General features: G+C 37.3%; 1 protein-coding gene across 2 annotated transcripts; it reads right to left on the reverse strand.

Annotated features, from left to right (window-relative positions):
- Positions 1 to 12,372: 12,372 nt before the first annotated feature.
- LOC113301243 lies at positions 12,373 to 15,500 on the reverse strand. Of its 2 annotated transcripts, none has more exons than XM_026550001.1 (2): positions 15,184 to 15,500; positions 12,373 to 14,683 (listed from the first exon to the last, which is right to left on the reverse strand). In XM_026550001.1, the coding sequence occupies exon 2, from the start codon at positions 14,677 to 14,679 to the stop codon at positions 12,619 to 12,621; it is 2,061 nt and encodes a 686-aa protein (XP_026405786.1). In that variant the 5' UTR covers positions 14,680 to 14,683; positions 15,184 to 15,500; the 3' UTR covers positions 12,373 to 12,618. The 2 variants fall into 2 exon arrangements, with proteins under 2 accessions (XP_026405786.1, XP_026405793.1); XM_026550008.1 differs by lacking the exon at positions 15,184 to 15,500 and adding an exon at positions 14,763 to 15,120.
- Positions 15,501 to 16,058: the final 558 nt, after the last annotated feature.

Raw genomic sequence — 16,058 nt, forward strand, 5'->3', positions numbered from 1 at the left:
TCTCGGTCTAGGATAGAGGTAGTTGAGAAACGAACCAGTCATCATTTGCGTTCTACCGTTTGAAGGCAAAGATCAACTGAAGCTTTTGGAGAACTTCATCAATAAAAGTTACGTGAAGACTGAACCACCTATTTTTCAAATTATATTCACCTTTCTATCCTTGAGACGATTGTCGCATAACTAATTAGACTAGCTTGCATAACAAGAAATTCGAGTCGAGAACTAATTATTTAGTTTACGAATTTCTCGAAATATAATGACTAAGCTTAATGAACATTTGTTCATACTTGATCAATTTCGGTGGAGAACAATTTATTGTTCGGAACCAAATCATGCTTCGAGTTTATCATTTGAAAATAGCATGGAACAGTGATATGTGTCATTGATGTTATTCGGGAATGTTTCAAATTGATTTAAAAAAATATAGAACTACTGTATTTGGAATACAAGACAGTGTTATCAGTATTACAAACTGAGAAAACTGTTTATATCTGAAGCCGTATTACATGTACTCGTACACATAGCGGAGTAACTATATATCGACTTTCAGATTTGTGTGATACCCATATTCGTATGCATATCATGGGAAAATCTGTTTGTTTCGTGATCCATATAGGTTTGTATTTTCGTATACAAACCATTTTGGAACTGTGATAAGGGAAGCGAGTTAAAGTACTCAAACCAATATGCGAACTAATACAGTTCTATGTTCTATATTTTTCTAAACCGGTACGCAAACTGAAAAGGTTTTGTGTAACTCTGGAGCCGGTGAAGGTCTTAACCTAGTGAATCATTTAGGTTAAGACTTAACCCAGTGACAAGACTTTTTGAATCATTTAGGTTTTGTGAACTCCGGAGCCGGTGAAGGTCTTAACCTAAGGTTTTGTGAACTCCGGAGCCGGTGAAGGTCTTAACCCAGTGAAAAGATGTCAACATACTTTGAACACGTTCAATAACTCTTATCATTTATTGTTCAAAGATATTCCTTAGTACTCAAGGAGATCATGTGCCGAAATAAATTGAGAATCTTTTAATTAAGGTTTTTGGTTTTATATGCTTTAATTACCAGCAATTAAATGCATATCTCTAGAGAATAAAAATTAGTAATGTGCATTTACTAATTGGAGATATTCTATTGAGAGATTTTGGAGATATTGGACAAGCATTTATTTATCGGAATTAGGAAAACTGAATTTTGCTATTCATCGTATATCTTGAGAATATTTTCGATTTCTGAAATTCCTTGGTGTCCAAACATCCTTGGTCTATAAATACATAAGTTTGCATTTCTAACAAACTATCCTAAGAGCCAGGCAAACTTCATTTTTTTGGTGTTTCTGGTGGAGCCGTGTACCCTAATTAGGCGAAATCTCTTACGACCGCTCGTTTAAAGACTTCTGTGGGATCAAGAATCTCTACGAGTATCATTGGTGGGAAACTAGATAATTGCAGTGTTATTAGTATTCGATTGATTTTATTGACTAACAGTTGTTGAAACTTTGATTACACCTAGTTTGTTTATTCTTGAGAATCTTCTCTTCTGATATAAGATTCACTCAAACTAGATCGAAGTATCGACGAGATCTTTAGAACTGTTTGTAGATCTAAAGACATCTTGTGATAATCCATTGTTAACAGACTTCGTTCTGTGTGTGATTGATCACAAGAGATTCAAGTGGTGTTGTGCAGGTGTTTATAGAAGATTAGAAGACAAAGAAGATTTCTTATTTGGTTCTCATATATTTGGGTGTGCACAAACCTTGATCTGCTGGGATCCAACTAGAATCATATTTATTCGATTGATTAGTTGCGTGAGATTGGCATCACTTTATAATTTCTTGTTGGAATCTATATCGATTGATTGTGAATCTAAACTTGACTACTTTTGTAGTTATTGGATAGATTGATCTAATCAGGCAAAGGAGTTTATTAGATTAAACGGAAGAGCCTTTGCGTGTAACTTGAGATATCTTTATCTTGAAAGAATCGAAAGAGTTGTTACCAAACAGATTTTTTGTTCCTTTTCTATTTGGAATACGATCCAAAGGAATTGTTCCAGTGCGTGCACTCATCGAAGTCGGAAGTGCAGGGATACTGAGGAAACTATGTGAACTAGGGGTAGTTGCATGGTCTCCACTATACGAAGTTGGTGTAGATTTTTTTATAGCGGCTTAGTTCTGAGAGTATTCAATTCTGGAGTAGGTCCCGGGGTTTTTCTGTATTTGCAGTTTTCCTCGTTAACAAAATCTTGTTGTGTTATTTACTTTTATTTTCCGCAATTATATTTTTTTATATAATTTAAAGTAAATTACACAATTGTTAACTCCGTATATACTTGATAGTGATCCTATAGAGTTTGGTTAAGTCCGAACCTATTATCAAGTATCACACTTTGGTAGTCGTATTGTCTCGTTCTCGTATCCATAGACAAACACACAAAGTGTGAATACCGATTTGTTGCATTGTCTCGACTTTGTCCATAGACGATCATTTTCGGTAAGAGGACTTATAGGTGGATAAATAAAAGATTGTGGTATATTTGGGTACCCTCGTCTTTTCAACTACAACTACGTTTCGTAATTTCCTTTCACACTTTCTGTTTTTCGATTATGTTTTATTTTTTTAATTTCCAATTTCAATTACGATTTTGTCATTGTTACATGTAAGACTTGTGCAAGATCGCCCTTGTAAGATTGATGCAATATCATTAACATTGAACAATGACAGTAGCATTATTTTCTGATCACTTTTAGATCATTTCTTTTTCTTTATCATTTTGCGTCTTACGCATTTTCGATTTTTCGTTTTTCAGTTTTAATTCAACACTCACCTTTAATCTTCAGCATCTAACATTCAATTCAAGTTGACATTCAGAATTTAACTTTCATTGTCCTGATTTTCTTCATACAACGCATTTTCTTCAATTTCATATTTTTTATTTCATTTCAGTGGAGATAATAGTCTCACATTGATTAAACCCCAGCTTGAATACTCGACATGAACATATGAGCCACTCTACACATTGCCAATTAGTTTTGAATTAGATGTTTACATGTTAATATAATATCAGAGCCAATGTTCTCCCTGCGCCCGAGCGGCAGTGCAACATGGTTAATCGGGCCTAACATGTCTACCGTTCGCAGCCCAAAACGGCTAACCAGGTCCGACATGACTACCCCTTCGTAAGTTCCTCGTTATAGAGCCCTACACGTGAAGAGGGCATAATGGAGACAACAGTCCCACATTGATTAAACCCTGGACGATTACTCAATGTAAACATGTGAACCACTCCACTTACTACCAATTGGTTTTAAGTTGAATGTTCACATGTTAATAACCTTTATATGATTTACTGGAGTAACAGCTACGTCAAGAGAAAAAAAAAAGGTGCAAAGTACAAATGAATCGCGAAGAGAAAAAATAAACAACCAACGATGGTAGCAACCAGGAGAAGAACTGGAATTTAAGATTACAATTTGACCATTTTGAGTGGTTTGGTCAAGACACATCTGAAACTTCAAGCCCCTGGCAACTCTTGAGAAACTATTGCTAAATTAAAATTATTAAAACCCTTTCTCTAATGGAAATTTTCTGCAAATTCCTTCTTTCCCTCCTCCTAATAACATGACTCTATTTTTTTGTTGGTTAACTACGTGATTTTTTTCTTTTGGCGAAGCCGCAAAAGTCAACTATTCCCCGTCGTTTGTAACTGTGGTAGCTCCCTCCAAGAGTGGTTGGAGTTGTTTTTTTTTTGACCGGTCAAAAAAGAATATATTGAGGGGCACACAAGTCGTGTGCAGGCGCATACAACAAAAGATGAGGACAAAGCCCACAAAAAACCAAAGACAGCAAAACGATAGCAAAAACCAAACAAATTCAAAGAACATAAAGAGGACTAGCAGATGAAGGTACATCTTGTCGACATGAAATACCAAGTGCAACTTGCAAACAAAAAAAAACTAACTAAAATCAAGTAGAAGATTCCTCAACATCCCCTATGGTTAAACCATCATGATTTTTCACAAGATTATCAAACATATCTTGACCCACAGAAACATATCAAAAAAAACTAACTAAAATCAAATAGAAGTTCTTTAATTGGGTGATTACTTGTGTACCTAGAGAAACAAATTGTGCAGCAGACTTGCTTGCAAAAGATGCAGTTAAATTGACATCTTCTTCTTTTTGGATTATTGGAGCCCCTGAGTGGCTAAATTCTCTTCTTGCAGAGAAACTTCATGTATCAGAAATTTGATTATGAATTAAATTTATCTTTCTTATTAAAAATAAATAAAATATCTTGACGATTTACGTTCAAAGAGGGAAAGTCTAAACCCCAAAGAGAACCATATGCCGTAAGCTTAGTTTTCGATATCTCATTAAGAGCTCTAGATTTTGAGGAAGTTTTCTTGATTGTACTTAAAGAACCAGTGGGAAACATACTTATAGCTTTAGCTTTTAACTTTAACTTCGTAGTCTTTATTAGAATTGGCTCCGACGAGGTTGGTTTTGCTGTGCTTATCTTTGTATCTTCAGAAACTGGTCGAGAAGTGGTTGGAGTTGTTTACTGTAGCATTATTATATGACATGATACGCATTAATGCCAAAAAAAAAATGTCCGCAGATCATTAAATTAAACAAGTTTTGTATTTTATATTCCTAGTTTTGCAACGGGAAACAAATTAGGAGTATAACAGAAGAATCGAATTGGGTCTAACAAGTAACAAGTACCTTTGTTGGACTTGGTCAAAGAAATTGCAATTTTTGCACGTTGAGTTGATTGGTCCATACTTCACAGTGCACGACTCCATTCTTTGCTTCTACTATTCCGGCCCTTAATTCATAGTAATACTTCACAAAGCTGTTTCTTTCCTCACAAAAAGCCAGGGGAGCATTCAAATGGGAAAAAAAAAGAGTCAAATTGTTGGCCATGGTATACTACTACTACCTTCCACCTACACCATTGCCACATTCTAATACTTGTTTTCAGACTAGTTTGTTTATTATTATCATTTTTCGGCTTCAACTAAATCACAATCTCTCTCCCCCTCTTTCTTTCTACAAAATCTTTCAGCCTCCAGTGAGATCAGAATCCATAGAGCTGAAGGAGGAAATCACACCGGTGCTAGTACGTTTTTCCTAATTTCATCTGTGTTTTTTTTTTTTTTTGTTCTGTTTAATTGATTATCTTGAGCAGCAGCAGAAGCTGTAGATATGCATATAGGATTATATAATTAAGCATATTTTTAGAGTGAGGAAAAAATGGGATGCATTTCTTCGAAAATTATAACTAAATCGAGAAGCTATCGAGAAGAGTATTTGATGACTCAATCTCAAAAGACGATATTTCAAAGGAAGAAGGATAAACCTTATAATAATTGTATACTTGATGATGATGTGCTAGAGGAACTTTTCATCTCTAAAAATGGTGGTATTACCCTTGTTTCCTCTGCCAATGATAATATGGGAACCAAAAAAGGAAGCACTACTTTTTCATATTCAGATGACCAATCTAGCGATGGGGATATCGCGAAATCGTCCATTTTTTCGTCTACTAATAATGACACAATCGACTCTTTGGAGTTGATGTCGGGTCTAGAAGAAGACGTAGACGGTCAAGAGGAGCAGCATCAATTACTTTCATCCCCAAGAAGTGAGCTGGAAACAATGCCTAATAGTCATAATGTTATTACTAGAAAAAGGTCTCAAAGCTTCCATTGTTTTACTGAGCATAACTTTGCCAAGCACCACCAGTCCAGCAATCGTAACAACAAAAACAGCGACAACAAGGACATGGGTATTCTTATCAAGTCGAAAAGCTTACACTTCCATACATTACAAGAGTACGATGAATTGGTGGAACGAGAGAAATTGCTAGATGTATTGGTTGAACGAAATAAATTGCTTCAAGAACAGGAGGTGCCAAATTCAAATTTATACCCAAATGATGGAGGAAATTGTTCGTCCAAGACTACATGTCATGATTGTATCAGCAAAGAGGACAATGCGGCCGAGAAGGATAAGAGCATGTTGAATATTGCAGAAGACCCGATACCTTTTGTTCTTGAAGCTAATAAAGGAAGTACCCCTAGAAAGGGAAAAGTAGTACCTGCTAAGGAAATTGGATTGAGAAGAAAGGCCATGGCTAAGGACCTCGCTTCACTGAGCATAGCCATGCCAGCGTCGTTGTCAGAGTCTAACACTGAATTTCCTGCAGCTCTTGTGGGAATGGGCAGAGAATGGCTTGACGATAGTAAAGTGGCAGGAAAACATCAACAAGGATACAACAACTACTACTCTTCAGAAGCATACGTGACTCCTAAATTTGGTAGTTTCAATTCTTTATCAGTGCCAGTATATCGAGTACAAAGATCGAAATTCAGTACTGGCATTAGTACCAATACTGATGATGCCAATATTGATAATGAGGAGTCTGTGTTTGAATCAGAAATGGTGGCTGCTTATGAAAAGGCTATGCAACAGTTCCAAGTAGAAGAGGAGTGTGTACTCAAACAAATTACTGAAGAGAATTTTCAGGAAATAATTTCGAATGTTAATGCTGTTTGAGCAACATTGCTGTTGAGAATCTATACATTTTATGTCTATGTTTCTATTGTGATAAGACTCATAATTATGCTAGGATGTGAGGGTTTGAAGGTTATGTAGAAAGAGATGTTAGACACATGTATTTATGGTCAATACTCAAGAGCAAGAAATGGGGGTTTGTTGTTTAGTTTGGATTGGATTTTCGTCTATAATTAGGAGTACTTTATCTCTTTGCAGTTATGCTATTATTAGCAAATGCAGATGTAAGGTGATTACCTTTTTACACTAGAAATTTGGATGAAAAGCAAGAAAATTCTCCTAAGAAAACGAAAAACCTTAAAATCAAGATGAATTCTGTTGAGGCTTGGAATTTGGGGTCTGGACAGCACTCCAAAATCGAAACTTAGCGAGGATTAACGGGAAACGAATTGGAACTGAGAAACCAACAGGGTATGAGTCAAAGAATGGAAGAGGATATGAAGAGATTGTAAGAAGGAAAGGAAGGACAGAGGCATTAAAACTACGTGTTTTGAATTGTATGCCACCTATCACCATTGCGTTCTCAAGAGTACAAGAAGAGCATGTTGTTGCCTTGGAATGTCGTTAACTGGTAAAGAGTCCAGGTGGTGTTTCCGATGAATTTGTTGTGTGGCCTCAAGGGATCGAGTTCGCGTACTAGGTTGAGTATGATGATTGGGTCGTCAGGCTCTATGTGTGGTGATTCTAACAACAGCAGTGAGGATCTAAGTGGTAGTCTGTCTTCTACAGCAACCAGTGTTGCGAACCTGGAGTTCGAAAAATCCATAGAAACGGAGTTCACTCAAGAAAATGGCAAGGTATGCAATCCAAAAGAAAAACCGTTCTGTAGCGATACAGTTCCAGTGGGTGAACACAGGAAAGGTGGGGTTGCCAGAAGTAAGAAGAAGCACCGAGGAGAAACAGTTGAACCAGAGAAGGATCATTCTTACACTAATTTGGGAAGCTCAAGTGCTGCTTTCATGGGGTTAAGGAACTCTCCAGAAATGTCTAGCAGACAAAGGCATAATGAGGTGAATTGCAATAGGCCACTGCCTTCTGAGGAAGTCCGAATTGAAGATGCTTCACAATATGATTTAGCTGCAAACTTGTCATGTAAACAAAAAGAAAAAGGAGAACATACAGAAAGTGAGAGTCAGCAGCCAACAAGTTGTGATCCATTGATAGGATCCATCGTTCTACTTCAGGCCGTGCAAGAGGCGCTTGAAAACGGTGTACTGTCCTTTCTCTATTTACTTGTCTATGCTTTAATATGTGCTCCGTGTGTGAGTCTTTTGTTGTGTGCGCTTGAAAAAGGTGTGCTGTGAATCTGTGATCCTATTTTGTGCATTTGCATTAGTAGGAAAACCGGCTGGACCACAAAAATTGGGAAGACAGGCTCTGCTCCGTGCCTATCTGGTTGAGCTAGGACAAGATGTTTTGGTGAAATGTTCCACACTTATATTGTGGATTCTCATTAAATATAAAGAGCCGTATATGGCTATTATTACAGAAGATATTGCAAGATTATATACCAAAAGTACAAGATTGACAGACATTAGAATGTCGACATAATATGACAGCTATAGCTTAGAAGGATACAACTGTAGTTACTGCTTTGAATGAGTGAGGATAGTTGTATCCTTAACATCCTCCCTCAAGTTGAACATGAGTTGTTGAATGTTCAACTTGTTCCTAAGATAAAGAAACCTTGGTACTGACAAACCCTTAGTGAAGATATCAGCAACTTGGTCTTTAGTCGAGATGAACCGTACCAGAAGCTGCTTGTTTGCTACTCTTTCACGCACAAAGTGATAATCAATTTCTATGTGCTTCATACGAGCATGAAAAATTGGATTGGCAGTGAGATATGTAGCCCCTAAATTGTCACACCAGATTGACGGAGCTCTTACTTCAACACCAAGTTCTTTTAGCAAAGATTGAAGCCAAATTAGTTCAGAAGTTGCTATGGCTATGCCTCTATATTCTGCTTCAGTGCTCGACTTGGAAACAATTTTATGTTTCCTTGCGTTCCAAGATACAAGATTGTTGCCAAAATAGATGCAGTATCCACTAGTGGATCGGCGATCATCGAGACTTCCAGCCCAATCAGAGTCAGAGTAGGCATGAAGACTGATATCTGAAGATTTTCGCAAAACCAAACCATGTTGAACTGTGTGTTTGAGATACCTGAGTATGCGTTTGATTAGCTCCCAATGCTCGATGTAAGGGTCTTGCATGAACTGGCACACTTTGTTTACTGCGACAGCAATATCAGGCCGAGTGAGATGTAGATACTACAATGCTCCACAGACACTTCTATAAAGCGTTGGATCCTCAAATCTTTGTGTACCCAATCTGCTGATTTTAGTGTTCACAACCAAGGGAGTAGCAACTGGTTTTGCAGCATCCATCTTTGTCCGTTTAAGCAGATCAGTGATGTATTTTTGTTGACTCAACAAAACTGAATCTTTTTGCTTAATAACTTCTATCCCCAAAAAGTAGCTGAGGTCACCTAAATCTTTGATTGCAAAAACAGAATTCAGAGCAGATATTAGGTTTGTAATAAGAGAAGAATTGTAACCTGTGATGATAATGTCATCAACATATATTAAGACATAAATTACTCCATCTGAATTCGTCTTGATAAATAGTGAATTGTCTGCAACGCATCCTTTGAAACCCAGCTCAACTAGGTACGTGCGAAGCCTTGAAAACCAAGTGCGTGAGCTTGCTTGAGGCCGTAGATTGACTTCAGCTATCCTCACTCATTCAAAGCAGTAACTACAGTTGTATCCTTCTAAGCTATAGCTGTAGTTATTGCTTTGTTAAGGATAACTGTAGTTACTGCTTTGTTAAGGATACAGCTATCCTCACTCATTCAAAGCAGTAACTACAGTTGTATCCTTCTAAGCTATAGCTGTCATATTATGTCGACATTCTAATGTCTGTCAATCTTGTATTTTTGGCATATAATCTTGCAATATCTTTTGTAATAATAGCCATATACGGCTCTTTATATTTAATGAGAATCCACAATATCAAGTGTGGAACATTTCACCAAAACATCTTGTCCTAGCTTGGTATCGAGTCTAAAGATCCAAAACTCACGCTTCTTTTCTTTCACCATGGCTGAAACTTCAACACTTCATCAAATACACATCAACCATCTGATCAGTGTCAAACTCAATGACAACAACTATCTCCTATGGGTGACACAATTCAAACCTCTTCTCAAAGGTTACAAATTACAAGGTTTTGTTGATGGTACAATGGAAAAACCAGCAAAAACCATACCTGCTAGAAGGTGCACAACCAACTCCTAATCCTGCTTATGCAAAATATGAGGAACAAGACCAAATACTCTTAGGGTGGATTCCTTCCTCTTTATCTGAAGGTGTATTAGGTCGAGTTGCAGGTCTCTCAACATCACAAGCTGTATGGGAATCCCTTCAAAGGAAATATGCACCAAAAACCAAAGCTCATCAAATGAACCTGAAAAGACAACTACACAGTCTTCGCAAAGGTAACAACTCGATGCAAGATTATTTCTCGAAAACTAAGCAACTTTTTGATGCACTTGCAGCATCTGGAAAACCTCTCTTTGAAGAAGATATGCAGGAATCAATATCAAGTGTGGAACATTTCACCAAAACATCTTGTCCTAGCTGGTTGAAACATGTATGACAAGAAGAAGTTTTTAATCAAAAAACCGACGTCATATCAAACTTGATCCCCATTTTATTTTCCAGCGCTGTACTTTTTACATTTGGTTCATGTAACTGCCAGAATTTTACTAATACATTTTGTTGGTGCCTTTATGATATTGGCTTCTTTTAAAATATGAAAATGAAGATAACGGCACACATAACCATTGCATAATCTGTTTTCCTCATTTGTGTTTCAATGATATGCTGAAAAAGATGGAGGCAAAACAATGATAAACTTGTAACTTCATCTGATCCATGCTTTGGAGTAATTGTATGTTATATTGGACCTGCTTCTAAAACTCAAATGTGACATTTTTGCAGAGATTGAACATTTTAGAGAGATTGGGAACAACCAGATAACATTGTTTAACGAATCTGGACGCGTAGTCAGTTCGAACACAAAGATCTGTTCTGTTGAGCAAGCAAGCAATGTGGGCCACTATTTGGATCAAAAGCTATTTTCAGGCCTTGAGGATATGGAGATGAGTAGTAAAGTGAATGCTTTTCAAAGGAAACTTGAAGAGACATTAGCTATGCTGGACGCTACTGAATCTAAAATTGCTGAACTTGAAAGGATTTTAAGTAAGAATGACAGGGTGAAAGAAGAATCAGCTGGGAGTAGGAGTAGGAGTAGCATTAGTAGTAGTAAGAGTTTACAGTATCTAAAAGACAAGAGCACCGAGATGGAGAATGAGATTAAGACTCTTTTGAAGAAGAAGGTAGAAGCTGAAAAAAAGTACTACCAGCATCTAGATGAACTAAGAAAAACAATGGGTAGTAAAAAGCAGTCACGGTTGGAATAAGTTGGCTCAGAGAAAGACAGTGTGCTGTTACTGAAGGAAGAAAAGGAAGAGGAGTTGATGTTAAAAGATAAAGAAAAGCTTTTGAAGATGAAATATAGCATTACCAAGTACGGGTTCTGTCTGGTTGTGCAGTTGATGTTTTTCCTGTTTGTATTGGTGTTCTGGATGTCAAATCTGCCTCAGCAATCTGTCGGGCCTACTTATGTACCAACCTGAACAGCCATATGCACCAAAGCGCACCCATGTTGGACAAAACAAACAGTTAGTTTTAACTTAACTCTCCTGACATGCATTTGCATTGTTATTTCTTATCCGGGTTTGTTATTTTGTGGGTTTTTGTTTGGAATTTTCTTAGCTTTAAAATGATGTTGATGGTACAGATACATTTGTGTAGGTTAGATTACTGGTGCGGTAGTGCCTCTTCTTTATCTCTCGCCGACCCTCTTCTTTGAATGTATTTGTGTAACTAACTGTATGATAAAGCCATCTCACATTTTATTATACAAGTGCCAGCAGCTATTAGTTAGTGATTAGAAGCTTGTTAAATAGACAACCAAAACATCTAATAAAGCCGTGAACATTGAAAGCTGCCTGCCTGCCTGCCTGCAGCTAGCTGGTAAGAAATCACTCGCTACACCTCATTCATTTAGACAAAAATAAATACAGTAAATATTTTATCTACTAGTGCCAATATGGTAAAGCTAGAAGAAACGCATCACGGGGAGTTTGACAATAAAACCATGTAACCGTCCCATGTTTCTTTCTTATCTTTGGTTGTTAGATGGATCATCAATGATGGTGGGTTTGAGAAATATTAAAATTGGGTTGTTGAAGTCAGACAAGGATAGAATTAGAAAATCATAACATCACCATAACCACACAAATTACTAGTCAAGTGTTATTCAACAAACTGGGGATCATCTTTCACCATCCTTCTATTTTCCTTCTAAATTACAGAAGATAATTTCCCAATAAATTGGTAAAAGTGGATATTTTTCTAGTAAAATGGTAAAATGATTTGGTAACTCTACGCCGACACTCTATTATTCATGCCAACCAATTAAAACAATTCACAAGTTTCTACCACTATGCCATTGGATTATTGGAGAGTTGCTTTGATGATGGAGTACTGTAATTAAAGAAAAGGACAAGCTCTACCAGTACGAAACACACACTGACTATGAGTGGCAGAAAAAAAGATATATCCTCTGGATGTAAACAGTGTTTGTGTATGTTTTTCATTTTCATTCATTCGTTAATGTGTACCGAACATCAAATCATGTTCATGAAAGTTAATATGCATATGCAACTGAACATTTGCCGTACTGTTCTTCATTTCTTTCATAAACCCAGTATTCGAGCTACCAACAGCTAGTTTTTCAACTAAAAACCATTTAGTGCATGAAAAGAAACATATGATTAACTAACATGATCTCATCATGTTCAACTACATTAAAAGCTAAAACTTAACGTGATCAGGAAAAAGACGCGGGTCATCTACAGTGATATTAACCTCATGCGCACGATCAGGTCCATTGCCGTGCTTATTCTTCCATCACTGGCAGCTCATTCAGGTCGAAATCAAACACCACTCGATGACCTCTTGTAGCAGCAGTTGTAAAACTATTAGTAGTGATTGTTGTATTAGTACTACTGAAAACTTCAGCCGATCCCACTGATGAGCTACTTGATAGAGGAGGGGGAATTCTGTCCACCACAGACGACGGGCTAGGACTAGGACTTGGGCTAGTTCCGTGATGCCTCTTATGTCCTCCAAGTGCTTGACCTGTTGGAAATGTCTTCCCGCAAATGCTACATCGATGAGTTTGCATACTGATATTACTACTACTGGTCATTGCCGCTGCCATCAACTTTGATTTTGATTTTGAAATGGATTCTACACTCTTAACCTCAAAACTGAAGTCTTCAAGGGTTTGCTTGATGTTTGCACTCTCATTGTTGACCAGCCCATAAAAATTGTGCCCATCTTCCTCATCCTCATCAGATTCTCTTCTTATCACTAGTCCACCAGCAGTAAGTTCTTCAATATTGCTCTTATATTTCGGTTGATTAATCTTGTTACTTTTATGGGTTGATCTATGACCACCCAATGCCTGGTGAGATGGGAAGGACTTGTTGCAACTTGTGCAATTGAATCTCTCTGCAATACTGAACTCCATTTCCTGCTTCCTGACATCATCAACCACCCTTGCTAAATCTTTTAACTTCATTGTCTTCCTTTTCTTTCTCATCATCATCTCGGACAACTTAGTATACTCATCCCCAAATTCAGCATCAGAGTCCTCCACTATCACCTTGCTCGTTCGATCATATATGTACCCAATTTCAGATTCTTTGTTGTGTACCTTGAGCCTCTTCTTCTTTTTCTTCTTCAAAGATAATCCTCCTTTTGGGTAGTTTCCAGTTTTCATTCTTTTTTTACCATTAAGTATCTCTTGATGATCACTTACACCTTTACATTCGCTACTTTCCTTGTCCACCTCAGAGCAGCTGTGGTTGTTAGAATAGTCATCATCTTGTTGGCTTTTATCATTTCTTCTCTGCTTGATGGTCGACTGTAAGGCTGATGGATCCATAGGAGTCGACTCTGACTGAGCTGCTGCCATGACTAACATCATCAGATGGCAAGCCCCTGGATCAGTAGGTAACGTACATTCATCGTCAACATTTTCTTGGTCTTCCTCATCTGAATAGTCAACAGCAATATTCTTCTCATTATTGTTCAGCTCCCCAGAATCAGTAAGACTTCTACGACCTCTCTTTGCGGTCACAGACCACTTCGGAAGATCAATATCTACTAAATCAGAATACGGCGATGAACACCGGTTAGTAGTAGGAGCAGAAGGCTTCATTTTCCTCTTCGCCGGTGTGTTTTCCCTTGCGGAATCAATCATCATTGGATTATCCACCTTCTGCCCTTCTCTTGTATCTGATGAAATGGACGAAGACGAATTACTGTAGTTTTTATCTTTTGCAATCATGGCAGCTGTAGGGGGCTCAATTCCCCTCCACTCTCTTTCTGGGTGGCATCTCATGTGACCAAACAATGACTTCCTCGAGGGGAAAGTTTTTCCACACACACGGCATGTATTGTCGTTGTTGTGGCTGCTAAGATTAATGTAATTGGAATTTACTACTGCAGCTGCAGCAGAAGTAGCAGCACTGACATCGATAAAGATTTGTTGGTGGTGTTTGTGATTCTTTCCCATCATTAGTTCTGTCGATGAACACTTGTTTTCATTCTTTATTCTTTGCCACGTTACGTCATCATTATCCTTGTTGTCATAATAATCTTCTTCTTCGTATTCTTCATGTTTGTTGAAGTAACCTAAATCATGAAGTCTCATATGAATTCCTAAAGCTTTTCTTGAGCTGACATTTTTACCACAAACATCACTGACTCTAGTTTCCTTCTCCTCGTCACCATATTCTTTGTTACTAACATTAGAATTACACTTGAGCTTCATTTTCAGCATCCTGCTGTTCTTCATGGGAGGCAAAGAGCTCTCATTCAGAAAATGATCACCGTGATGGAGATGATGATTTTTTAGAAGCTCAAACTGTTTTTCTTGATCATCCTCCATGAATCTGAATAGAAAAGAAAATCAATAAGAAAAAAGCTCAGGACATATGCTCTCAAATGAGAGGATTAGCTTTGTTTACTTACGCGTAAGAAGTTATAGACAAATCGAGCTTGTGGACCTAAAAAAATGAAGTAAAGAAAATGGTAATGGTGTAATGGAGGGGGTGAGACTTGTTCATAGAAGAAACTAAAGACTAGAGACTTGAGACTCAAGACTTCAATGGTCAAGACTATATATATATATAGGGAGAAAATAAGCAGAAGTTGGGTTTTTCGAGATCTTGACCACCATATAGCAAGGCACAAACAAACATAAAAATTTTACTTACCAAAAATGTTGACTACTACAACCAAAGAAAAAACAACTTAGGTTTCAAACCAGCAGCTTGCTGATCATCGAAAAAACAAAAGGGAACAAAAAAGAGCAAACAGAAAACCAGCAACTCCATGCTATTACTAGCAACTGAGCCTGAGGAGAAGAAAAAGAAAGAATAAGACCAATTACCTACTACCACTCCACTTGATTAGGTCACAAGAACATACGCGTTGTACTGATAATTAGCTCCGATCCATCCATTCATCTGTTTATGCTGCTTTAGTTGCGTAGTGTAACTGATGACGATGATCAATATATTCTGTAATACGAAGAGATGGATGGATATAATAGACTTAGCTGAAAAAGAAAATCCCTACTACAACACTTGGTCAGTTTCAGTCACGATACCATGACCCCCACCTCTCCTTCTCTTTCTTTTCTCTAACTGACTCATTCACTGATTATGATTGAGTGACTGGACTCTGGAGGGATCACGTTCTTCATCAACTATTATTATTGCTTTCTTCTCTCTCTCTCACACTCACTTTCTTTGATATTTCCTCCTTTATTACTTTTCTTTTTTTTTCCTTCTCTGTTAAGTTCCAGGAAGATCCATATGAATGTAAATACTCTCCTAGTTAAATTAGAACATTTTATGGTTACAAGGAAACTTCATTCTCTTTTCTTACTTTCTACAATTGGGATAGCTATGCATTTAATTGTTTCCCGATATTCTCTTTAACTGATTATATTCCCCACCATCACTACACTAATCTGGGACGTTGAAACCAATATTATCCTTTTTAGTCAAAAAAGACTCTTCAGTTTCTAATCCCCTTTCCACACCAAGCTATAGTAATTACATAACCATCACCCGAACTAATGAGATTGTTTGGCTAGAACTGATATGTATACAATATGTCAAAATGAAACAAAACATTGTCACAGAAGGATCTGTGGTGCAATGGTAGCGCATCTGACTCCAGATCAAAGGTTGCGTGTTCGATTCACATCAGGTTCATATTTTTGATCTTTTTATGCTTAACATTGATTCAGGAGAAACA

This window comes from Papaver somniferum, chromosome 1, assembly GCF_003573695.1.
Source record: "Papaver somniferum cultivar HN1 chromosome 1, ASM357369v1, whole genome shotgun sequence".
NCBI classification, from domain to species: domain Eukaryota; kingdom Viridiplantae; phylum Streptophyta; class Magnoliopsida; order Ranunculales; family Papaveraceae; genus Papaver; species Papaver somniferum.

Coding starts and splice junctions, on each gene's coding strand:
- LOC113301243 (XM_026550001.1), bottom strand. CDS start 14,679: ATGGAGGATGATCAAGAAAAACAGTTTGAGCTTCTAAAAAATCATCAT.